This window comes from Vombatus ursinus, unplaced genomic scaffold, assembly GCF_900497805.2.
Source record: "Vombatus ursinus unplaced genomic scaffold, bare-nosed wombat genome assembly UNPS02000577.1, whole genome shotgun sequence".
Taxonomy (NCBI): domain Eukaryota; kingdom Metazoa; phylum Chordata; class Mammalia; order Diprotodontia; family Vombatidae; genus Vombatus; species Vombatus ursinus.
This window is the reverse complement of record NW_020940355.1, coordinates 20,881,408-20,898,512: the sequence shown is the minus strand read 5'-3', so window position 1 is coordinate 20,898,512 and position 17,105 is coordinate 20,881,408. Positions and strand designations below refer to the sequence as shown.

Here is a 17,105-nt window from a genome sequence, read left to right as displayed (position 1 = left end):
GTAGGTGCTATTAGAATCCCTGTTTCATAATTGAGGAAGCTGAGGCAGGCAGAAGTAAAGTTATTTGCCCAGAGTCACCCAGCTAATAAGTGTCTGAGGCTGGATTTAAACTCAGGTCTTCTTGACTCCAGACCCAGTACTCTACACACTTTGCCACCTAGCTGCTTCAATTAGATGGTAAACTCCTTGAGGGCAGGGACTGTCTTTTGCCTCTTTTTTGTATCCCCACTACTTAGCACAGTGCCTGGCACATAGTAGGTGCTTTAAAAATGTTTAATGAATTGAATTGACAATACTAGACAATAAAGAGTCATTGTAAGTTACAGAATAAGGGAATGATACAGTGAAAACACAATGTGAGGAACAAAGGGTCTCAGATTTACAGCTACAAGGAATCTGAGAGGTTATCTAGACCAACTCCTTCATTGTGAAGATAATTAATCTGACGCTATGTGAGAGGATGAAACAGTATAGTCTAATAATAGAAAAATATGTAAACATAGTAAATATGTAAACATAAAAATAGTAAATATGACCATTGGTAGAAAGAGTTAGTGATAGAAGTATAGAAATATTTCTCATTCTACATTATTTTAATTACTATTGCAATCATATTAAATAGGCTTTCTGATATGCTAATGAGGCATGTCTTTGAGAATCAAGGAAAACTAAATTTGGAAATTAGGGTTGTATAGAGCACAAATACAGTTGTTTTTTTCATCTTTGGCTGGAATTCACTCCTGTGCCTCTCTGTAGAGGGTGACACCAAAGATTCATTTTAATTGTTTGATAATAAATTACTCGGATGCACCTTTTGCCATATGTACCTATTGATTAAACTTAATTCAAATGCCCTCCCTGGCTACCGGGACTTGAGCTATCAGGGCTCATTGAAAATAATTCACCTGACGATTTTAAGATTAATGACTGAGCTCGGTTCTTTCTTTTGAGATCGGTTAGCACATTTAACCAATGGCTGTCCATCCCCATTCAATAGGATAACCTTGGAAGTCTGTAATGGAGGACACTGTCAGCTGTCAGCCTCCTTAAATGACTTAATCCATAACCCCCAAACAGTGAGAGAGGTTGCCTTTTCCTTCTCATTCACATCTTCACCTCTCTGTTGAGTTACAGTGACTTTAAAAGCTAACATTTTGAGATCTTCTATTCTATTCCTTGAATCTTCTTCTGAATCAAGTCATGTTCAAAATAAGAATGACTCTATGGGTATCAATCTTACTGAAAATTGTTATTTGGGGGAAGGTTGAATTTAAGATTCCAGCCTCCCTTTCTTCCTCCTTTTTTGTGGTATCCCCTATCATAGAGTACCTTACCTCCATCACAAGAGTTTGAGGGCCTCTAGATTTCTCTCCATACCTCCTATTAAAGAATGCTGATAGGAAAAGATCTGACCATTCCATTCACAGTAATCTATAGATGACTGATAAAGATGAAAGTGTTATCATGGTTTGCATTTTCAAAGTCAAAGTCACAAACCAAAGACATTATGCTGTAATGGTGGAATTTCAGGCATTACCCCTCACAGGGGGAGGCGAAAAAGAAATGAGGGGGTAGGGATAGGATTATATTCTTGGCCTCGCTGAAATAATTTCTTGTAGATCCCAGCCTACCCTCTTCTTAAGCGGACTCTATATTGTATTGTACTTGAAGGTAAAGGACCTTGAGTCTAGTCACTTCCTGCTGGCATGTTTCCATGAAGCCTAATTTCCGGGGATCAGTGACAATTCATGTGGAATAAAGAGAGACAGAGAGGGGAAGTTCAGAGGCCAATTAATGACATTTCTCTTTTTCTCCCTCCAGAAGAATTCATCTATAGGTTGCTGGATATTTCCACCCAGCCAACCCACCTAGGAATAGGACTTTGAGGTCATTAGATTAAAGAGTCCATATAAAAGAGGTATTTTCCCCCATAGATTTATTGACCAATTCTTTGACAGTCACAACCTTTGGTTGCAAGTAGACCATGGTATTGTCATACAATGCCCTGCCAGTGAGTATAAAAAAGCTACTAGTTGAAAAAAGAAAATCTATTTGACTTCCCATCCCTTGAAAATTTGGCTCTTCTCATTTGTAAAAATAAAAATCAATCAATCAATAAAGTTAAATCAGCATTAAAAAAAACTAGTGGTCTTTAGATGGTCCCCAGCCTTAGATTGCTGGTTTTCTCCAAGGCTAGGCAAATAGTAGAGAAATGAAAATTCATTTCCAACTCATTGATCTTTATAGCAGCCCCATCAACCTCTCAACTAATATGCAGTAAAAGAAATATATTTTTCTATACATTTCTTTGGGACTTTACAGAAAAGAAAAAGCAATATCTGTACCAAAGTTATGCAAACATTGTTTTTAAATGGTACAGGAAACTAAAGAGAATTCTTTTCTGCCTCCATCTGTTCTCCCTTAGAGAAAACATAACATGGCAGATAGGACAGTGGGAGGGAAATAGGGAGACATGGATTATGCTTGAGGTTATACTACCTAATTGCTCAGGGACCTCAGGCAATTCATTTAACCTATTTCTCCCTGTGTCTAGAATAGTTATCACTATCCGCCACTACCCTTCCCATAGCAAGGGAAAAAAATTAATTGGATAAATCATCAACACCTGCCCCAAGTTTCCCCTAGGAAGGTAATGCTAGGTAACTAGAAGACATACTTCTGTGGTGTTTGAGTATTTGTTTCTGAAACCCCTTTTTAAAAATTTGTAGTTTCAGAGATAAAAAGGGTATGACTTTTTATAACCACATTTCCATTTGGTATCCTCTCTGAGTTCTCCAGGTGTATACATGTATAGAGATGGCTTTAAATAGGTCAATGTAATCTTTGTGTAAAGAATTGTAAGACCAAAGAAACCTGGGAGCGTAGCTGGCATTTTCATTCTGTATTGACTATATCCTCAAATATTCACTACAGGAATACTGCAGAAACAACACTGGGAAGCTAGGTTTCAGATGAAATACTGTATGATGAAAATTCCCTTAAAATTTGTTTGGTAAGGACCTTTTATTTCATTGGGCAGCTAGGAGTACCAAGAGTTCAAATCCACCCTCATGCACTTATTAGCTGTGTCATTTAACTCCATTTGCCTCAGTTTCCTCATCTGTAAAATGAGTTGGAAAAGGAAATGATAAACCATTCTAGTATCTTTGCTGAGAAAATTCCAAAAGGGTTCACAAAGAATTGGATACAATTTGAAAAATGACTGAAAAAAATTTTTTCATTGGTGATGAGAATTCTTTAGCATGGAAATTCCCTCCACTGATGTAGACCAGCAACTCATCTGTAACTTACAGTCTTAAAGACTTGCCTTGGGGAATTGAAAGATCAAATAACTTGCCCATGGTCCCATAGCTAGCGTCCATGTAAGAGCAAGACATGAAGGCAAGTCTTCTTGACTCTAAGGCTAGCCCTCTCTCTGCTAGGCATAGGACTTCTGTGAAATTCCCCTTTACCCTTTCAAGAATTGTAATTTCTCTAGAAAGTCTCACTTGGATACTTACAAGTATTGAGGACACCAGCAAAAACCCAGCACTGACCATACTGTACTGGATTCCCAGAACTATGATATTCCAACAGGATATCAACACTCCCAGTCCAGGCAGAAGGAGGAACTCCATAGGCATATAGATTGTCCCAGGATCCAACAATAACGCCTTGATCATCTTTGGCATTGATCTACATGAAGGATAGAAGGGGAAGGAAGGAAGAAAACATATTGATATTAGTATTTTACCAATGGATAAAATATACTGGAAGTATAGGGACAGTAAATGACCTTCAACATACTCCTATCTTCTTATATTCATCCCATATGCTAGTGATCCTTAACCCCTAGAGGCTGATGTACAAACCCCTTTCTTCCACTGTCTTTTCCTGCTTTTGAAATTCAAGCTATTCATACTTATCACCCAACTCAAAGCCTGGTGGCTCTTATCCATATACCCTCACAAGATATTTTCCTTCATAATAGCTAGCATTTGTATAGTCTCTCTCCAGTGTTCTTACATTTAATTAATTATAAACTGAATAAAATAGAGGCAACTAGATGGCACAGTGGATAGAGTGCTGGACCTGGAGTCAGAAAGACCTAAGTTCAAATGTAACCTCAGACAATTACTAGTTGTATGACCTTTAGCAAGTCATTTAACCTCTGTCTACATTAGTTTCCTCATCTATAAAATGAGGACAATAAAAACAATAATAATAATAATAATACCTACTTCCTAGGGTTATAAAGACAAAATGAGAAACTACATGGTGACCCGAATGTGTTAGTGAAGTTTTAAGATTAAACTTCACCAAGACTTTTGGGACACCTTGTATTTGTATATGTTTATAATCCTTACTACCAGGATGTCTGGGGCTAGTGAATCCCTTGATCTCTGGAGTTCTGAGCTGCACTATATAGGGTTAAGCCAATGGGGCACCCATACTAAGTCTGACATCAATATGGGAAGTCACCAGACTGCCTAAGGAGGAGTGAACAAACCCAAGTTGGAAATGGATCAAGTCAAAGTGTCTGTGCTAATCAGTAGTGGAGTTGAACCCATTAGTGGCCGCTGCCTGTCCTGCCTGGGCAAGATAGGGAGATCTAGTCTTAAAACAACAACAAAGGGAGAACTGAATGAATTTACCAAAAAAACAAAAAAGGAAAAAGAAAAGAAAAGAAAAACAAAACAAAACCTCAAAACAAAGACAATATTTTTGTTTTGTGTCTACCTGCAAACATGCTTGAAATTCTATTACCTTGAGGCAGCTAGGTGGCGCAACGGATAGATCACTGGTCCTAGAGTCAGGAGGACCTGAGTTCCAATGTGGCCTCAGACTCATACCACTTACTAGCTGTGTGACCCTGGGCAAGTCACTTAACCCCATTGTCTAGCCAAAAAAAAACCAACAAGAGTGGTTTTGGGGCAGCTAGGTGCCACAGTGAAGAGAGCACCAGCCCTGAAGTCAGGAGAACCTGAGTTCAAATCCAGCGTCAGACCAAACACTTGACACTTACTAGCTGTGTGACCTTGGGCAAGTCACTTAACCCCAATTGCCTTAAAAAAAAATTCTATTATCTTGTGCCTATCTTTCTTTTATTCTTTCTCTTTAAAAAAATAAGTTCATAGAATCATAGGTTTATATAGAGAAACAAATATTATCTAATACAATGTGTATATTAGGTATCTTAGTGGATAGAGAGGTGAACTCTCTGGTCACGGAGAACTAAGTTCAAAATCTACCTCAGACACATACTAGTTTAGTTGGCCCTGAACAAATAATTTACTCTCTCTTAGCCTCAGTTTCCTCACCTGTAAAATAAGGATGATAATAATAGCATCTGTCCCACAGTTTGTGAGAAGCAGAGACATAAATTACTTTACAACTTTAAAACACTCTATAAATGTTAATTATTGTTATTATCATACCATTCCCATAAGTTCCTGTCACCTCAGATAGGCTTCTGATATCCTCATATGCTTCATATTTATTGCTTTTCGTGGCACCATAATATTATATTACATTAATATAGCATCATCTATTTAGCTCTTCTCCAAATGCTGGGCATGTAAGTTTTCTTTTCTTTTTTTTGCCATTGCAAAATAGAGCCATAATAAATATATTTTTTATAGCTACGTCCTTCCCCCCCTTTTTACTATATTTTGGGGTTGGAATCCTAGCAACAGAATTATTGGGTTGAAAATTATGATCAGTTTTGTGACTTTTTGTGCCAGATCAGAACTTAAACATTACCTTTCTTGCTAGTATGGCTGTCTCCAGGCTCATGCATCTCTAGAATCACCCTTTACACAGCTGCTAGAATAATCTTCCTAATACACGGGCCTGACCATTTTACTCCTCTATTCAAGAACCCTCAAAAGCTCATTTGTGAGTACAGCGTAAAACACAAGCAGCTCATCCTCGCACTTAATGTCCTCCAAAATATGGCGCCAGCCAGCCCACCCAGCTAGACTAATTTCCCATTTCTTCACTGTGCAAACTTTACCTCCCAGCTGAACTGGATGACGACTTTTCTTTACTGTTACTGTGCATCCTCCTTCCTCCATGCATTCATTCATTTCGGCTATGCTCCGTGCTCAGCACATATTCTTTCCTCACCTTCACCTGTCCACAGCCTTTTCTCTTCTTGCAAAGTTAAATCCAGGTACCACCTCCTCTGCTTACCTTATCTCTCTACTTTAGAGAGCTCCCACGTGCCTCAAATTTTCTTAGATCACTTACAATGGACCTACCCTTTGCTCTTATTACATTCTCGCCTTGTCTCATACGTAGCTGTCTATATACTATATCTTCCCTATTAGGCTATAGGTTCTTTGTAGGAAGAGACAGTTATTTTTCATCGTGTAGAAGATTCAGGTCTTCCTGACCCTAGGCCCAGCACTCTATCCACTGCGCCACCTAACTGCCCCCAATTAACTATGAGCAGATCACCTAGCTAGGTGGCTCAGTGGATAAGGTGTCAGGTCTGGTGACAAAAAGACTCATTTTCCTGAGTTCAAATCTGGCCTCCAACACTTACTAGCTGTGTGACCCTGGGCAAGTCACTTAACCCTGTTGTCTCAGTTTCCTCATCTATAAAATGAGGTGGTGGAGGAAATGGCAAACCATTCTAGTGTCTTTGCCAAGAAAACCCCAAATAGAATCACAAACAGTCGCACACAACTAAATAACAACAAATCACCTAACCTCTCTGAGCAAATTCCTTTTATGTTGGGAATACTTACGCTTATATTACACACACACACACACACACACACACACATACACACATACACACACGTATATATAGATATATACACACACAAACTTTTGAGAAATACTGTGTAAAAAGCTATTATTTTTTTCATGTGAGTGATTGTGTAATTCTCAAAATAATGTTAGAATCACTGGTTTACAATAAATTCATGACTTTGAGATGGAAATAAAAACAACTAAAACATAGCCTTTAATCAAAAATAGCACTTAGTCAAATGAAGATTAAGAGATTTCAATGACTAAGAGATTTTAGGAACTGTGTCAATGACCATATATAACAGAAATATTTTGGTATAGGAGCTTCATGACAAAATGTCAACATTTTGCCCAAAATAAATAATTTCTTTTGGACAAATCCTGGTTTCAGATTATTGGTAAAGTAAAAGTCTATGGACCGAATGGATTCCTACTAAAGTTGCCCAGAGTTGGCAATGAAATGCTCATGGCATATTTCCTGTTTATTTTTGCCAAGAAAGAATACTTTTTTAATTGGTTAAAAAGCTAGCCATTCTTCTTACTCTCTTTTCTCCCTTGTTAGAAATGGGATCATGTATGTAAAGGCATTTCCTAAGCAGCAAAAATTCTATATATAGTTTAAAGGATTACTGGTGTTGTATCTTTAGATGGTGGTAAATCCTTAAAACCTAAATATTAATGTTAACTATTTAAATGATTATCGGATGGAATTTCAATCAAATGTCACTTATATTTGTCATTTGAATCATAAAGTTTTGGAGCTAGAAGGAACCTTTAAAAAAAAACTGGTGATCTGGTTTAACTATTTAAGATATAAAATTCTAGCCTATTCCTACTCAATTTCATTAATGTAATTTTCAGTTGCAAGTCTATTTTGATAACTATAAATTGGACCAATCAAATATTTATTGGGTGCCAACTACACCTAAAACCCTTTGAGTGACACAAATAATTATAAAGTAAGGCCATTGCCTTCAAAGATCTTGCAATCCAGTAAAGAGGTAAGGTGATAAATGAGAACAGCTAAATGAAGAGTAGAGACTGTAAGGGTCACTGGAGGTCAGTGGCCTTGGAGATACTGGGTAATCAAGGAAAGCTTCAAAGAGAAAATAGGATTTGAGTTGGACCTTGAAGGATAGGAAGGATTTAGATTGGGTCAAAGAGGCAGGGAATAGGTAAATATATGTTGTTTGTTTTTTTTTGTGGTGGTGGTGCATTCTATAAATTAGGTGAATGGTATATAAAAAGGTGCAGGAAAGTATGTAGAACATTTGGAACATAATGAGTAGGTTCATTTGGTTGGAATAGAGCAGGAAATCAAATATGTTGAAATAAGAATTTTTTTTTCTCATCCAAGCTTATGGACCCTTTGAAATCTCTCCATAGACCTTCAAGGTGGCTGTGGACTCCAGGCTAAGAACCCCTATAATAGAGAGTTTATCAAAAGTGCTAGTGAGAAAAAGGCTAGAAATCAATCAATCAACAGACATTTATTCAGCTCCTACTATGTGATAGGCCAGGAGACAAAAAGTCAAAATTGAAATAACTGTTGCCTTTGGAGAGCAAAAGATAGATTGGTTCCATTATAAGGTCTTGGAAATATTTAAAGTAAAACTAATCCTTTGTTTTTGGAGGGGGAGAGAGAGGGAGTTAGTATAATGTGACTTCCAACATTACCTGAGTAATCTCACAGGTTCCAAACATTAGTGCCCCTTTCAAATGAGGCTATGGCATCAGGTCAAAGAGGAGCTTTGTCTGATATTCTATGGTCCTCAGTACAAACAGCCTAAATCACACATGAAGAATTTTTCTCCTTATTCAGCCTTAGGGACATACTTTTTAAGTCTCTTTCATCTGTGACTGGCACTGGGCAATAGTTCTAATGCTAATTTCTCCTTTCTTTTGTCTTCATTGCTTTCATCCTTCCTAAAGTGGACAATCTTCCTTGAAGCCATATGAAATGCCAATTCTGAATATTAGCTACCATTCTTAGCAAACTTAGGGCAATGTTACCCTGGGAGCACATGAATGAGAGGATATGAAAAAATCAGATAGAAAACACCTAAGGCATGAGAGTATAGTCTTCTTGAATCAAGTTTCAAAAGCTCTTAGATTTTGGGCAAACTGTCTACTGAAAGGTAGAATGTACTTATCATAGTGGTGGCATTCCTCTAAGGCACCAGTTTTAATGAGCCTCCTCCACAGGGCCATTGCAATTCCCCATTTAGACTCACCAGGACTCTTCCATTTCAAAGTATGTTTATTCACTGCAAAGCAAAGGAGAGGCTAGACTGCTACACTAATAATTTGAACAGGCCTAGATGGTTGAGCGTTTTGGGAGAACAATTTGATTTGGCCCATCTACCATGACTGAATTAAGTAATTGCAAATCTATCGTTTTGAGAACAACCATGAAATGACTGGATTGTAGAACACTTAAGTCCCTTTAACTGTCTTCATAATCATAACCTTCATGGTCATTCCTGCAACTGAATTGATTATGTAGCAATGTGCATCTATTGTTAAGAAGGTCAGAATGATAGGGCATACAATGCCCTTGTCATGTGGAATACATAGACAATATGTTGTCTGATACTCAAATTATCACCTCCCTTGTCATTCAGAAATATGAGAGTACATACCAGTTAAAGTGACAAAAACTGTGCTGATGACTGATTTTTAAATAGACAGCCATTAATTAGCACAACTTTTTAATAGCAGCAAGCTGAACCCAATCAGTTGAGGCCATAGGAAAGAGTATAAAAAAAAAAACTCTTTCTACCACAGACCTTTTAATTATGTTAATGTTGGACTGTTCCCCTGTTGCTAGATAAATCACAACTCTCATTTAAAAGTATTTGGCTGGATTAGCTACTGTTTTCTAATTAGAAAATTGACTTCCAGAGAGCCCAGAGATTGAAAGTGATATGTCTTTCCTGACAGACCCAAAGGGTTAAGGTGATATCCACCTCCTTAACCAGGGAGATCTGTTTGGGGAGGAACACTTCAAGGACATGCTATTCCTTCTCTTTGCAAATGCTAACTATCTGAATGACTTGCTACGAAGGGTTTGATGTGTCACGGCATAATCATCCTTGCTTTTGGGTCTGCCGTGGCACCTTGTGAACTCGGGTACTATCCAGATGAGATTCAGAGTACCACTGCAGAGTGGACTTTCAAGTCTACCCAAAAGTTGAACTGATCTCTAGGGAAACTGTGAAATGGAACCAGCCTCTAACAACAACAGTAACAATAATCTAGCACTTTTACAATGCTCTAAGGTTTGCAAAGAGCTTTATATATGTTATCTCATTCTCTCCTCTCAGGTGGAGTCTCATCTGATCAATATAATCTGTCTTTTCCCTTCCTTTTTTGAAGCTTGTGCCACTCCTTGGCTGTCTGGGGTCACGCAAATTTAGTACTTGTTATTGTTTTTCATCCCTACTACTTCCCTAACACCTGGGGACAGAAACCCCCTTCACTGACACAGATCAGCAAGACAGAGGCATTACCCATGAGGGTAATGGATTCAAGGTTGGACTGGGAGTTAGCAAGACCTAGGTTCAAGTCTTACCTCTGACACCCAGTAACTGAGCATCATGGGCAAGTCACTTGAAATCTTATAGCCTTAGGCAATTCTCTAAAAATACAAATTATTACAGAATTTGAGAATGACTAGATAATCATAGGAAATATTAAGTCAGGTATACTAAAAGGGCAATACCCTGTCATACAAATCTAATAGAAATCTTTAGGAGGCCAGGTATGTAGCCAAGTCTAATAGGACTATATACTTGGTCCATTTCATTTCTTTGGAGCTATCTTTCTGGTATCAACTCTAGAACCAATGTTTCTAGGCTCTTACTACATGGTGTCATGCCATATATTGATGCTTCATTACCAGACCAAATGTTTCAATTAATAATAATGATGATGATGATGGTAGCTGATGCATATCTCAAACTACTTTATATATATTATTTCATTTGATCCTTTAAAAATACTATTCTGTCAGTAATATCTAATTAGATTAATTCAGTTGCAACTTAATATAGTCCAAGCTACTACTAGATTATAAATTTCTGGAAGGCAAGGTCCACATTTCATTTGTCTTTGAATCTACCCTAACACAGTGCTATACACAGCAGACAGTGAATGTTGTTGAATCAGATGAATGAAAGACATGATATGACATGAACAGAAACACACTTCCAATTGAAAGAGAAGTTACAATTATTATTAACGTTTTTTAGAAAGGGTAGATAGCCTACAGATGTCTACAAAATACAACTGTTTGGAAGTTGGCCATATATAGCTCTAGTCTAATAGATCCTTTCAGGACTTACATATCCCACTTCTTAACATATTCGCTTGTAGTGTGTAAAATGTAAACATTTAACAGTATTCTCACGTGAGTATGAAATCTCTCTTATGAGATTACTTTCTAGCCATATTTTAAAAATGAGTGTGTTCTTTATAAATGTGTTTTTAGAAGTTATGTTTTGGAATGACACCAGCCATTCTTCCAGTCACCCACATTCACAACTTTGGAGTTATCTTCTATTCCTTACCCCACATGTCCATTCAGTTGCTAATTCTTGTTTCTAACTCCTCAACATTTTCCACATGGGTACTCTTCTCTCTATTCATATGGCTATCAACCTAGGTCAAGCCCTCATCACCTCTTGGCTTTTTCAATAGTCTCCTGTGGTTTCTCTAAATCAAATTTCTCCTCTCTCTAAACAGTCCTTCACAGAGTTGCCAAACTAATTTCCCCTGAAAAATGAATTTGACCATGCCCTCGTCCTACTACAAAACTCTTCTTGTTGTTGTTCAGTTGTTTTTCAGTCATGTCCTACTCTTTGTGACCCCTTTTGGGATTTTCTTGGCAAATGGTTTACCATTTCTTTCTCCAGCTCAATTTTTACAGATGAGGAAACTGAGGCAAACAGGGTTAAGTGACTCGTCCAGGGTCGCACAGCAAGTAAGTGGCTGAGGCCTGATTTGAACTCAAGGCTTCCTGACCCAGGCCCAGCTACCTAGTGGCTCCCTATTACTTCTAGCTATAGTTCACTGCAGATTCCTCTGTTGGCATATAAGATCTTTCACAACTTGACTCTAACCTACTTTTCTAGTCTTATCATATGCTACAACCCTTCATGCATTTTACAGGCTAGCCAGACTGGCCTTCCTGCTTTCCTCCCAAATGACCCACCATTTCTCATCTCCCAAGCCTTTGTACAGGCTTTCCCACTTGCACTTATGACTGACTTTTATCTCTTAGAATTCCTCACTTCCTTCAAAGCTCAGCTCAAGCACCATCTTCTGCATGTAGCCTTTCCCCATCCCGCCAGCTGCTAGTGTCATCCTTCCCCAAATTATCAAATATGTTTGTATTGATTTTGTATATATTTTTGATATACTTATATGTATACATGTTGCCTCCTTGATAGAATGTATTCTCTTTGATGGCAAAGACTATTTCTTTTTTGCCTCTCTATCCTCAGGGCCTAGTACATAGTAGGTGCTTTAAAAGTACTTGTTGATTGATCACTAGTTGATTCTTCTGGCTCACAGTTTTACTTTAGGATACCCTTGTTAGCAAGTACACCCTAAAAAAAAAATAAGGCATTTCCCCCATGACTTCTCCCTCACCCCGGCTCCTCATCCTGACCCCTTTGGGGTATGAATAATCAAGATTATAATGAGATGTATGCAGGCCTACTGTGGTATAACTGCATTTGAGGGCAAGGGGCAAACCCCTTCTCTGAGGCTTACAATAATCCATCCTTCTTTCTCCAAGGTATTGGGGAGAATGGTTATAATCAGACAAATTTTTAGGGTATCCATATAAATAGGTCATTTATTCGGCCACTAACCATATTGTCCTCATCTGGACAATCATTTATCAAATTGATAGGAAACAGCAATTAAAGTGAAAGTAGAGATGGAAAGAGAGGGAGAGGCTGAAGGAAGGAGGTGGAAAAGAAGGAGAAGAATTGAGATGGAAGGAAAGGTAAATTGCATAAAGCTATCACGCCGCATTCTAAAGGGCAAAAAGTGTCCTGCTCTGTTTCTATCCATTAGCTACAGGATGCCTGTCCCAGGAGATAAGAACAACAACCAACTTCACGGCAGGGAGAGAGCGCTGAAAATTATATTCCCATGCTTCAGAAATAGACTGTGATTACAAAATAGATGTAGTATTGAAACCTCATTCCAGGAAGCAATTCTGGAAACATGGACACTGAGATTGACTGTGATTATTGCATTCAAGAGATGGCTTGTAATAAATGTGTGTGTTTCTGTTAAAAATACAGGGAGTAAAACCATAAGAAATTTAACCTTCGTAATTGAGAAACCTGGCTATTTAACTAGAGATGGAAGCATCGTTATTTTGCTGGCTTTTACCTCGAGAAAAAGCCTCTCTCTGTATCTGGAGTAAGGGTTGGTTTGCTCTGATGTTGCTGGGATGCAAGTGTGTGTGAGAGATCTTTACTCTTTTGGAAAAAAAATCTACAATTCAACAAAGTCAGCAAACATTTATTAATCACCTACTCTGTGCAAAGCACTGTGCTACACACTGGGAATTCAAAGATGAAAAATATCATTGTTCTTACCCTCAAGGTACTTACAATTAGTAATGGGGTGAGGCATGTGTATAGATAAAATCTAATATGAGTTATAATGAGGGAAGAGCTCAGGAGAGGTCACATGGATACATGAGGGGTCAGGGGAAGTGGAGTCTTCTTTAGCTGAGAGGATCAGGAAAAGTCAAATGGAAGACCCAGCAGAAAAATGGAGGGGTTTCAATAGGTGGAGAAGTGAGGAGAGTCCATTGCAAAGAAAAATGACAACACATAAAATAAGCAAAGGTAGGAGGCATCAGGCTAACAATGGAGACTAGTTGTATAATTTGGCCAGATACTAGAGTGCATGAAGTTTAAAGTATAAGATAAAAATGAATTCTAGCCTTTTATGTAATGAGTTTTTAGTTTAGATAAAGGAGAACTACTGAAAGATGTTGAACAAGGAAGTGACATGATCAGACTTGTCTTTGTCTCTCTTTTTATTAATTGTATCCCCAGTGTTTAGCATAGTGCCTGGCACACAGTAGGCACTTAATAACTGTTTAGTGGGTTGAATTGGTGTATTTGCAAGATTACTCTGACAGAGGTGTATAGGATAGATTGTAGAGAAGAGACAGTGGAGGCATGGATACCATTTAGAAGGCTATTACAACTTTTTAGGCAAGAGGTGATGGCTGTCTGACCTAGGTATGTGAAAGTAGGGATAGAAAGGAAGGTATAAATGAGATATATTGTGGAGGTAGACTCTTTAGCACTGGATAAAAATGGAATGTGAGGTACAGGGAAATATCGAAGACAACCAAGATTTCAATGTTAGGTGACTAGGAGGATAGAAATAAAAATGAGGAAGTTAGGAGAAAGACTAGGTTGTGAGGGAGATGGTAAGTTCAGTTTTGAACATGTCAGTTTTGATTTGAGGTCTCAGTACAGTTATCCCTTCCACGTCTCAACTTTCCCCATTGCGGTTTCAGAATACCCTGAGTTGGCATAAGAAATTAAATGGGAATTTTGGGGAGTTTTGTGAAAGTTGCGGATGACACACGAAGGCCAGCAGATGACACAGAAAAAGTTTGGAAACTCAGAAATGCATAAAATATATGCATAACATTATATAATATCAACATATTTTATCTTTTAATACCATAATAATTCAGACTTCTCTGGTATGAAGGGAGGGCCAAAATATTTTACGCAGCTTTTCCAGATCGCAGAGGCACTGTGTCCCTAACCCCCACAATGTGGAAGAGATGACTATTGAGGTGGATACATCCATCAGGATCAAAGGGGAGAAATAAGTGCTGGATCTGAGAATGACTGGCATAGGGATGGTGATTGAAGTCATGGGAATGAATGAGACTGACAACGCAGAAAGCAGGGAAAGGGAGGCTAGAGACAGAGCATCAGAAAGGACACTCAAAACGAGGAGGAAGAATAATTAAAGAAGGGCCATCCAGAGAGGTCGGAGAAAAACCTTGGGAGTGCAATGCCACTAAAGTCAATAAAAAGTTATAAAGGAGGAGAGAATGGCCAACATCATCAATTATTATAGAAAGGTCAAGAAACGTGAGAATTGGGTATTAGATTTGGCATTTGAACTTGGAGAGAGCAATTTCAGTGAAGTGGTATGGATGGAAGCTGGAATTTAGGAGGTTTAGTAGTTAGTAAGGGCATCTGGGTAGGGAAGTAGATAGAGTGCTGAGCCTGAAGTCAGGAAGACCTAAGTTCAAATCTGGCCTCAGACACTTACTAGCTGTGTGACACTGGGTGTCATTTCACTCTGTTTGCCTCAGTTTCTTCATCTGTCAAATAAGCTGAAGAAGGAAATGGCGAACCATTTTAGTTATATCTTTGCCAAGAAAACCCCAGATGGTGTCACAAAGATTTGGACTTGACTGAAAAATGGCTGAACAAATGCCCTCAAGTAAGTTGATTCATGTCTCGGTCTTATTTTGTTTCACTATAAAATTATGGGTTTGAGTTAGAAGGGACCTTAGAGATTAACTAATATTTCAACTTCCTCCAGAATCCTTGCCAATAAGATCCCCAAAGGGGTCAAGAAGAGTCAAGCACAACTGAAACAACTGAACAACAAAAGTGGTAGGTGATTGATCGAAAAAAAAAAAGTTAAGGCAGAGGTTAGACTACTTCTAGAAATTTTTCAGTGAAGAGAGAAAAGACAATAATAGCTAGAAGAGTCAAAAGAAGGACATTTTTAGAGCAGAGGAAATCTAAGCATATTAATAGATGGCAGGGCAGTGGAGAGGGAGCTATCAAAGACCAGCAGAGTGATAGCTGATGGGACAGTGTCCCAGAGAACTTGTAAAGGGATAAGATTTAGGGCCCAGGTCATGAAGCTGGCTTTGGCAAGGAGGAAGCCAGCTTTGTTCTTTGCAGCTGGATAGAAAGAGGAAGAAATGGAAGAAGATAGAGAAATATTTTATGGTATGAAGGAAGGGAGTTGGGAGGGAGCTAATATAGGATAACATTGATCTTTCCTATAAAGTAGGCCTTGAGGTCATTTGCTGATAGTGAGGCAGCAGAGATAGAGTTGATTAGGAACACACACTCTGTGGAGGGTGACAGAGAGCAATTAGAGACTGATAAAAAGATATTCATGCAGTATCAAGGGCCAAACTGAAGTTACATAACATAAATTTGTAGTGGATCTGGTCAGATTGGTTTAGCATCTATCTCTAGCATTATTTCACATGACTCTGTGTGGTGGTGACTCAGGGCTGGGAATATTAGCAAGGTAGAAACATTGGAAGGATAAAGGTAAAAAGCATTAATGCCAGAGTAGTGTGGAGTTGAATTTAATAGTGAAAGTGGACAGAGGGCAAGGAAAAGGAGAAGTGAGTTTTCTTCCTAACTCTACATCTATACCCTCTATACAAGGGTATCCTTTTCTGGAAGAAGGAAGAGAAAAGGTTGGACTTTCCCACCTCCCCACAAGAAGATCTGGGAGCAGTTACAGCCAATTTCCACTGTTTCAGCCCATAGAAGAAAGGATTGTTATTAAGACTTCCTACTACTACAATTCTGTGGGTTCTGTTCCTATACATGAAAATTGAAACCCATCTTCCTCTTTCAGCTCTGAGTGAATCTTTCCTATGGCCTCCCAAAAGTCTTCCATAAATGATCCACCCCATATCTTAGAGTTCTTCCTTTAAGCCAGGGGGTCTTACCCTTTTTTGTGTGTCATCATGGACCTCTAATCAGAATCATGTTTTTAAATGTAAAAAATAAAATGTATAGGATTACAAAGAAAACTAATTATATTGAAATATAGTTATCAAAATATTATTTCAAAAAAATAAGATCACAAATCTCAGAATAAGAATCTCTGCTTTTAACCTTTTGAATATTCCATGAGTACCAGTACAGAATTTAATCTGTCAATCTGTTAACCTTCATCCTCGCTTCAAGAACAATCAGCCTCATTTTCTGGTCCCAGATCTCCTGGATGATATAGTTTGTGCTTTTCAGGGGTATACCTACATAAAACTCTCTCCAGTGATAGCAGGAATGAAACTACTGTCCTGGTCATGCTTCACAGGCTTTAACATTTAGATTACAAGGGTCAGACCCACAAAGTAGAAAATCACTTTTTCCCCAAAGAAACATTGTGGTGTGATGTAGAACTTGGAATTAGGAAGGTCCTGGATTTGATTCCCACCTTTGGCATTTGCCAACTGTGGGACCTTGGGCATGTTATACATAAAACCTCTGAGAATCAGTTTTCTCTTCTGTAAA

The 17,105-nt window shown here is 38.3% G+C and overlaps 1 protein-coding gene across 1 annotated transcript in view; it reads right to left on the bottom strand.

Moving 5' to 3' along the window:
* F13A1 (coagulation factor XIII A chain) overlaps window positions 1-17,105 on the bottom strand; it is a 156,118-nt gene that overhangs the window by 28,088 nt on the left and 110,925 nt on the right. The window contains exon 8 of the mRNA XM_027868322.1: window positions 3,522-3,696. Coding sequence (XP_027724123.1) covers window positions 3,522-3,696 — 175 coding nt within the window. The remainder of the gene's footprint in view (window positions 1-3,521; window positions 3,697-17,105) is intronic.